This window comes from Dromaius novaehollandiae, chromosome 11, assembly GCF_036370855.1.
Source record: "Dromaius novaehollandiae isolate bDroNov1 chromosome 11, bDroNov1.hap1, whole genome shotgun sequence".
NCBI classification, from domain to species: domain Eukaryota; kingdom Metazoa; phylum Chordata; class Aves; order Casuariiformes; family Dromaiidae; genus Dromaius; species Dromaius novaehollandiae.
In genome coordinates, this window is record NC_088108.1 from 22,678,172 (window position 1) to 22,686,838 (window position 8,667).

At 53.6% G+C, this 8,667-nt stretch overlaps 1 protein-coding gene across 3 annotated transcripts in view; it reads right to left on the reverse strand.

Moving 5' to 3' along the window:
• Window positions 1–7,830, reverse strand: part of DOCK11 (dedicator of cytokinesis 11) — an 85,921-nt gene extending 78,091 nt beyond the window's left edge. For all 3 annotated transcript variants that reach the window (XM_064518345.1, XM_064518346.1, XM_064518344.1), the window contains exon 1: window positions 7,633–7,830. In XM_064518345.1, coding sequence (XP_064374415.1) covers window positions 7,633–7,734 — 102 coding nt within the window. In that variant the 5' untranslated portion in view covers window positions 7,735–7,830. The remainder of the gene's footprint in view (window positions 1–7,632) is intronic.
• Between the last annotated feature and the right edge of the window lie 837 nt (window positions 7,831–8,667).

The window sequence follows — 8,667 nt, forward strand, 5'->3', positions numbered from 1 at the left end:
CATGGATTCACCGGATCCGCGAACCACCCACGTCAGCACCCGCGGAGAAACGGGTGAGCCGCAGCTTCTGCTTTTCTGCGGGACCTGCTGCTGCCTGGTTACCTCATGCTCCTAAACCCTCGGCAAGCAGGTCACGGTCCTTGCTCTTCATCTGCACCCCTCCTAGCGTAACACAGCTCCAAGCCAGAACCAAGGCTCCTGACCACTGCCAAAATACAGCTGTTAGCCCTACTCTGCTCAAAATCAGCTAAACTGGAGGAGGACAAGCAGGATTTGGCATTTCTTGTGCCACTCCCTACTTCCTTCAGCAACCAAGAGGAGACAGTGGTATTTCCCTATCTTGCACAGGAGCTGTTACAGAGAACAACATCAGGCACTTTGACATGACCACGTCCTAATTACGTGAAGGGGAGATGGAGACTTTCCAGCTGCAGCTGCTGCTGTGCCCCCTGCTCTGGCGGATGAGGAGGGGGTCCTGGCTGTGCACAGGCAGGGGCCACAGCAAGGATGTCACCCCACAGGAAAGCCGGGAGCCGGAGGAGAGCGGGGAGCTCTCTGGACCGAAACGGGCAGGCTCGTTTCCCCCACAGCCACTCCCAGGGACAGCCCGATGGCAGGAGATATTAATAAGAGCAGAGAGAGAAAATGCCTTTCAGCCAGAACGGAGAGAAAGGGGTAGGAATGAATAGACCTGACCCCATTAGAGAAGCGGCGGGAGGCAGGGAAAACCTGTAAAGACGAGACGAGGCTGTGCTGAAGGAGAGAGGAACCAGCAAGGGAGAGCTTTGATTTGTACTTTTTAAGAGAATGAAAGAGATCGAGGGAAAGGGTGGCAGGGAAATGTACTCCAGCGTTTCTGAGATGACAGCAACGGCCACAAAGGCATGTGAAACTCTGCTGTTCCTCCTTGGGCAGGAGAGCAATGAGGAGGCTAATTCACTAGGGAAGCTAGAGGACACTTGCGCCCCAGGACTGGCTGCTGTTCAGCTGCCTTGTGCGACCGTGACTTGCATTCGCAGGCCACAGAAATGTCAAAAGCTTTGTGTAATTCTACATCATTAAAAATAAGAAATCAGTGTGCAAGGGACTTAGTGAAATACTGTAAGAGCCACCAAAATGCATATATAAAAGGGTGTTACAACACGCACTACAACAGCCCAGGTTCAAATGCTCCCGGTCCTGGGGGGGGGACTGTTTCAGCCCTGAAAGGGGCTGAAACAAAGCCGTAGAGCCATCCCCTCACTGGATTTTAAGTGCATCAAATCCTCAACCGCATTGCTGGCATTAGCTGCAGGCACCAACAACAACCATCTGTTCCAGGCGTTTCACTGCATTGACAGTGGCAGGTCGGGGCAGATGCTGTCAATGCAGGGACACCTGCATTTTCATGATACCATTTCTGGCACAGAACAAACCACTCAGCCCTGCCCAGCAAGTACTCAAACCCTGGCCACACGGCTGGCAAAATGTGGTAAGAGGTATATATATACATGAGCGTGAGGGCTGGATGCTCTGCTTTCTTCCTCAGAGCTTTCCTGCACTGGGCAGAAGGGCACAGATTTATTCTAATGATGTGCTTAGGAAGGGTCAGGTGCCTATCGAGAGCCTGCCCCAGCCTCTTCCTCTCTGTAAAACAGCTCCCAGGGCCCTTCTTCCACTGCGCAAATGCTGTACGCTCAGGCAGGAACAAACCAGGCCACTTGCACCGTACGCACTGCCGAGGGCCATCTTCACGGCACCCAGCCAGCCCTGAGCTAAATTCAGCCCCTCAGTGCACACGAGCCCTGATTTGGGAAAGCGTGTGAATAATTTTAAAGAATGTATTTAAGTGTTTTCTTGAATAAGTCTTGGTGAGCAATAATCTCTCTGCGAACACTTCCACGGAAGTCATCCGAGCGAGACGAGGCGGCAGGCTCCGGAGTTACCCTGCCGCACTGCTAAAAGCTGCCCTAGCTCGACTGACAGCAAAACTCCCGCCCACTTCATCAGGGACAGAATTTCCTCCATCTCTCTAATACGTCGCTTTAGCCGCTTAAATTATGCAAATACAGCGTACTGACTATACCCTAGAGCAAACGCATATATTCAGTCTATCTTGAGAGCACCAAGATCGCTACAAGCACAGCACATACACAGTCATCACGTTGATCAAAGAGAATTTAGCTTATTAAAAGAGGATTTTATGCAGAAAGCTGATTTCCTCCGCATGGGTGCAAATCCAGTCATAAATAATACAAATGAAGCTGAAAAGACCCATGAAAAGAACAAAATACCTTTCTGCCTCTAGTCAAAACCATCTTAATATCATTGCTAGGGAGCTTTTTATCTCCAATTTTGCACTTGAAACGGAGCCACACATACAAGCCCAGCCCAGCCAGGATCAAAGAACTCCACCACCTTCTCTTGGCACACCGCCACAGTCTAATGATGAGGGTTCAGAGAGCACATCCCACAGCCCCACATAACGCAGGAGACAGGACGCTCTTGGTTTGAATATCTCTGTATGGTGAGAACCTACACAGTCATTTGCAAGTTGAGGCTCTCCCACTCTGCGATTGCTGGATGTCTGTGTGCTGGCACATGTGTAGCTGAGGTATGTCACTGGGCCTGGGGACACACCGCCGAGCTGTGCCATGGGGTGCACGGGGACCGCGCCGCCGAGCTGGCTGGCAGTCAGCGCGGGCAAAGCCTGCGCAGCTGCTCCTTCTTGGATAAGACACTCTGGGTCTGCATCCTTTGTAAGTTGCTATGGCGAAGCTGTAAATGTATCTTCAGTTAATCTGCATAGAAATGATCTATAGAAAATAGGAGTAATTGTGGGAGACTTAAAATTGCCACCAGCTGACTAGTTTTGGCAGCACTGTGGGAAAATAGATTGTCTGGGTTTTGTCAAACGCTTGCTCCTCTGATCTCATGTCTCCCATACATTTTATTCCTCTGTCACCACGCAGAGAACGACACCTTTGGAAAGCTTGCAACGGGCTTGACATACAGCCCTCTCCTCATCCGAGCCAGGTGCTGCCGAGCGCACCGCTCCCATGAGGAAGGGGAGGTGTAGCAAAGCCCTGGCTCAGTGTTGGTCTTGCTTTCACACAGGGCAATAAGTGACCCTGTGCAACTGATATAGGTCCCAAGCAGAAGGTAGAGCCTTGCTATTTTTCCGGCAGTGCTGCTAGACACCAGATTATGGATCTCACTCATGCAGCACGTGCTCTTTAACTGCCGAACTCTAACAACGCTGGGCAATTCCCTGGCAGGGAGAGCAATGATGTGATGAAGGATGAAAGAAAGAGGAAGCGTGCAGGGACCTCTGCCAGGCCAGGGAACACACACCCTGGAGCACGTGTGAATCCTCCTGGCACGGGCTGAGCCTTCTCTTGCAACGTTCCCAGAGCTGAACAAACCTCATGTCGACCAAAGACTTGGTACAGGTTTTCCCTCCCTTGATACATGACCTTTCCATTAATACTCAGCAGCATCCTCAGTATGAAGAAGAGGGGAGGATGGACATTTTATCAAAGGTCTGAGTCAAAATCACCAAAGTCTTCACTGCCAAAGGTCCCCTGGCTGCTCTCCTTGAGTTCTAGCCTGGCTGTTTCTCCCCAGAGACCACCAGCACTTTGTATTCTGGGTTTAAAGTTATAGTTCTAATATTGTATTTTACTTTTAGTGCCCTGAGGTTTAAACTGCAGACAATCTTTCAGTTAAGAGCAGTTTAAACTATTGCACTTAGGCTTTGACTGTTCCTCTCTTTAAGCAAAACTTAGAACTATTGTATCTTCCCACATGTCATTTATCCCACCAAGCAACCTAATGTCTTTGCTATATTTGTCTTTTTATTTAAATGGTGACCTTGTTTATCAATTATTCTGCCAAAATTCCATGCACTAATTTATAATCAGTAGCATGCATCAGGGACCATTCAAATCTGCAACTGATACAACCTGCCCTGCAACTATGCTAAGAAAAGCGTGGAGAGCGAATTAGGCTTCTCACATGCTCCTGCTGCCCGAAGCACCCCATGCGCTTGCGGCTCTGCTCTGTAGGGCTCTGCAGACTTTCAAGGGGTTCCTGCTGCATTCGTTTTTCTCACCAAGACCTCCCCTACACAGCCCATCTGTGCTGTGAACGCGATGCAGGGCCAGAACGACAGCCGGGGCACTAGGAATACCAGCACAGTCAGAGGAAACAAAACACCAAGCGAAAGCTGCACTTGATCCTTCCCCATCCATGGGGAAGGATGAGTTCCCCACCATGGTCAGCACTTTCGCTACTACAAATCAGGATTACAGCTTGGCTTATTCCATGACGTGAACAGTGTGCAGCCTTGCAGCTAGCCCAAAGGACAACAACTTAACATCACGACACGGGAACCACAGGACACCTTGGAAAGGCTAGGAGTGAGGAATAGGAATGATGCATCTACTGCTTTCCTTTCACAGGCACAAGGAGTGAAGCCCTGCCAGAAGTCACCAACCAAACTCCCACTGAACCTTACTCCAGGTTTGAACACCAAAGAGAAGTGTAACTAATCTCCTGGTGCTAGGAAAGCATAAAACCAGGAACAGAAATAACACAGAAAGAGCTCCATTGCACATGCAGGACAACACTATCTGAGCTGCATTATACAAGACATCACGCGCACACACACAGGTTGGCTTCACAAGAGCAGAACACTCCTGGCTGGAGCTGCGTCTCCTTTAAAGCATGAATTATGGCTCTGCACAAGCTGACCTATTCCATGATGTTAAAAGCTCTCCTCGATGAGACATTTTCATTTAGTAGTATTTCATTCTCTGAGTGCAAATGGTTTCCTACTCTAAGACGGTTCCTTGTCTCAAGGGAGTGACTCGAATGCCCAAAATGCCAACTCAGTCTAAGCGGTAAAGGAGCCCTACGGCACCTGCTCCTGCAGAAGACGTGAGCTGTGTGTTATGGTGCATGCAATATTAGTTCTCCAGCAGGGCAAACGAGGCCTCTTATGTGCTCCCCATCCCTTGGTCTCCTCCATGCTCACTGCCATGGATCTGTCTTGCCCCAAGACAGGCAGACAGTGAAGCTATCTCACAGGATCACCGAGACTACTTCAGGCAGAGTATCCCTAGGGTCTCAGGAAGTATTAAACCATTCAAGGTTCTTATTGACTTAACATCATCGGCTATGTTCAGGCTGCAGGAAAAGGATGTGATCCTGCCAATCAAGGTCAGTAGTGTAACTCCAGCCTGCTTCATAGAGACTGATTGGTCTCCTGCAAACAGCAGCTTTCACCACAGTTCCTCTGGGCAGGTGGTACAGCCACATGCCCCCAGCTTCTGACACCACTCTGGAATTGGGACACACCACACTGCAAGCCTGCTCCAACACTTGCCAAGTACCAGTGCATGTACCTACCACACCCTGCCTCCCAGCAGTACCTATGAACACAGGCTCAGCACTGCCCCAGGGTCATTGCAGAGCTCTTGGCCTGACCTTGACTGCAGCCTGCCTACCCACACAGCTGCCACCGGAGCCAATGGGTGTCCTGAACTCTGCCCCACGGTGAGAAGGCAGCTGCATGGGCATGGGATGCGTTTATGTCAAGTGGGCAGCTCCAGACTGAGCCTCAGCTTGGAAGTAGGATCATAATCTACAGCTTTTCAGTCTCCCCCCTCTCCACCGCTCCCCAGTACCTTCTCCTGGGATCCCATCTCCACTCTCCCGACGACCAGCACACCAGGATGGGGACATCCCTTCCTAGAAGGGGCAAGGACCTGGTGGATGCAGAGGAACCATCTGTGCCTTGGAGCAATACGAGAACCACATACTTAGTCCTGAGTTGGTGAAAGAGTCCGAAGTGCTCATCTGAGATACTCTCACAAGCTCACACCACCTCCTTCACCACTCCCTGGATACTGCAGTGCCTTATGGCTCTTCCTAGTGATGCAGAAGTGCTTGGATTTATCCCTCGCTGCTAAACTGTCAAAAGCAGGAAACTCTGCCAAGATCTAGGAAACAGAGACACCTGCCCTCACCCTCCTCCAGTGCTTGGCTGCAAACACACTAAGCAGTACAGCAGCTCTGGGACATCTGCCCATCAGAAAAAGAGAGAAAGTCAGGAGGGGGATGGTGTGTGTATTGAAACCCTAGAGAGGAACAAAGAGAGTGTGGCTACTGATGGGTGCTGAACACTGCTGGCTCCCTGGATTAGCTTCCTTCAGGTCGCTGTCAGGGTTTTGTTTGTTTTCATCTGCAGTCCACCCACCCTTCCACTCTCTGACAGCAGGCACCTGGCACAGGCACTGAGTGAGCATTTGCCTGTAGGATACCGAAGCTCTTCGGGTCCTATGCAAACGATTTCATTTTTAATGAGAGGTTCCATCAGCTTTTAGAAAGCATTTATCCCTATGTATCGTTTATGGAAGAGTGAAAACAAAACACATGAAAGCCTGTAAGCATCCCTAAACAACTGTGTACAGGAAACAATAGCCACGGCAGCAGGAAGTCACACAGGATTATCGCAATATTTTTTTCAACCTTAGAAATTAGTATATTTGCAAGAAAATTCTGTTTTAAAAAGAATTGTTTGAAATCCTCCATTTATTTTACCATTAATCTACCAGCATAGAATGAGTAAGAATTATTCACTGAACTTGTATTGCACTTGCTGAGTGTCCCATCGACTAACCTTCCATCAAAGTCAAGGTCAAACTTGATTGCATACTAGAGTAATTCAATGAGCAATGATGAAATATATCCAACGAAGCCCAGGGAAGCTTTGAACTGACCCCAACCTCCACCGCGGGGTACAGCAGTGAACGTTTGCACAGCTGCGATCGTAACAAAGACAACCTGCTGCAGCATCCCACATGCAGGGATGAAACGCATCTGATAAAGCACGTGATTTTCACACCAGACGTTTGAGTTAGACTCCCAGGACACGCTGGACTCCCGGCTAATGCCAGTGCCTATAGGGGTGTCTCACCTTGCCAAGCCATGCCCTTCAGTACCACCCTCTGCACTTGCCAGTTTTGCATCGCCTGCACCTTATGCTGGGCACACTTAGTTACCTGTCCTACACAGCCAGATTCTTGTTAATTCCTGCTCCCACCACAGAAGCACCAACCAGCCCTGGGTGGTGAAAGTGTCAGCCCTTGAGATCCTCACATCTCTGAACCGTATTCAAATAAGCACAGTAACAGCAAGCGGCAAATGGGGTTGAAGGTGGAAAGCAAAAACACAACACAAACCCGAAGAGGTAAATTCTGCCCCGGACCTGCCCTCCCCCATCCCCTGCCTTGCCCAGCTCTGCCCAGCCCCTGCCCAGCTCCTTCCCTGGCCCTGTCCTGCCCAGCCCCTGCCCCGTGCCCTGCCCTGCTCCTTCCCTGGCCCCTGCCCACCTCTTTCCCCGCACAGCCATGCCCCAGCCCCAGCCCCATCGCCATCTCCATCCCCAGCCCCGGCGCCGCGCCTGGGGCCAGCCCAGCCTCGTGTCCCCGCCGCCCGCGGGCCAAGCCGGGCCGAGCCGGGCGCGGCGCTGCCTCGGCCCCGCCGCGATGCTGCCCGCGGTTCCGCGGGGCCGGGCCGGGCCGGGCCACGCGCGGGGCTCCCGGTCGCGCCGCGATGCCCCGCCCGGCCCCGCGGCGCCGCGCTCACCAGCACGAAGGAGCTGCGCACCGCCTCCGAGACGCTCTGCCGCAGCTCGGCCGCCGTGCCCGGCTTGCTGAGCCGCTTCGTGAACTTCCTCACGTCGGACATGGCGACATGGCCCGGGCCGCGCCGAGCCGAGCCGAGCCGCGCCGAAGGCTCCTGCCTCCCTGCCGGCGGCGGGCGCGGCGCGGCGGGGCCGGGCCGGGGGCGGGCGGAGCCGCCCCGGCGGCGGGCGGGGACGAGGACGGGGACGGGGATGGAGATGGGGACGGGGACGGGGAGGGCCCCGGCGCTCGGCTCGCCCCGCCCCGCCGAGCCCCCCGGCGCGGCCCCGCTTTGTCCGCCCCGGCCTCCCGCAGCAGGTGCCTCTCGGAGCGCCGCGCCTCCCGGCTGGGGCTCCCCGGCGCCTCACCCTGCGCCTGCCTGTGCCAGGGCCGGGCCCGGCTGCTGGGCTGCCCCCCGCCCCGGCACCCACACCCATCCCGCTCCAACGCGCAAAGCCTGGCAGGGGCTCCCGGGGCCTCGCGGGGGGACGGCCAGCAGCCCCCGGGCTGGCCGGTGCCACAGAAGGGCCGGACCCCGCCAGCCCCGGGGCGGTGCTCCCTCGCCACAGGCGCAGTGGAGGCTCTTTCGCTGTGGCTGCAGGGATGCAGCAGCACATCGCCCAGCGAGGGCACGCTGGTGCTGGGACCCATCCAAAGGAAGCCAGCCTCCACGTGAAACCACGGGGTATTTCTAACTCTACCACCCAGGGGAGCAGGTCTGAGGGCCCAGACGGGGCAGATGGCGCATTTGGGACTGGGGCTTTCCAAGCAGCTCTGCCCAAGCTGTGCCCTTGCCATACTAGCTGTGCGCCTGTGGCTCTGCTTCCAAGGAGCACGTAGCTAAGCTGCATCCAGGACAAGATGCTATTACTCACCGTCTCCAGCCGATACGGTTTGCTGTAGGAAAGTGCTTTGATTATAGGGGTCATGACCCTATCTGCCTGCCTGCCTGCAAAAATGACAAAAAAGCTTGTCAATGAAAGGTTCCTTAACACTG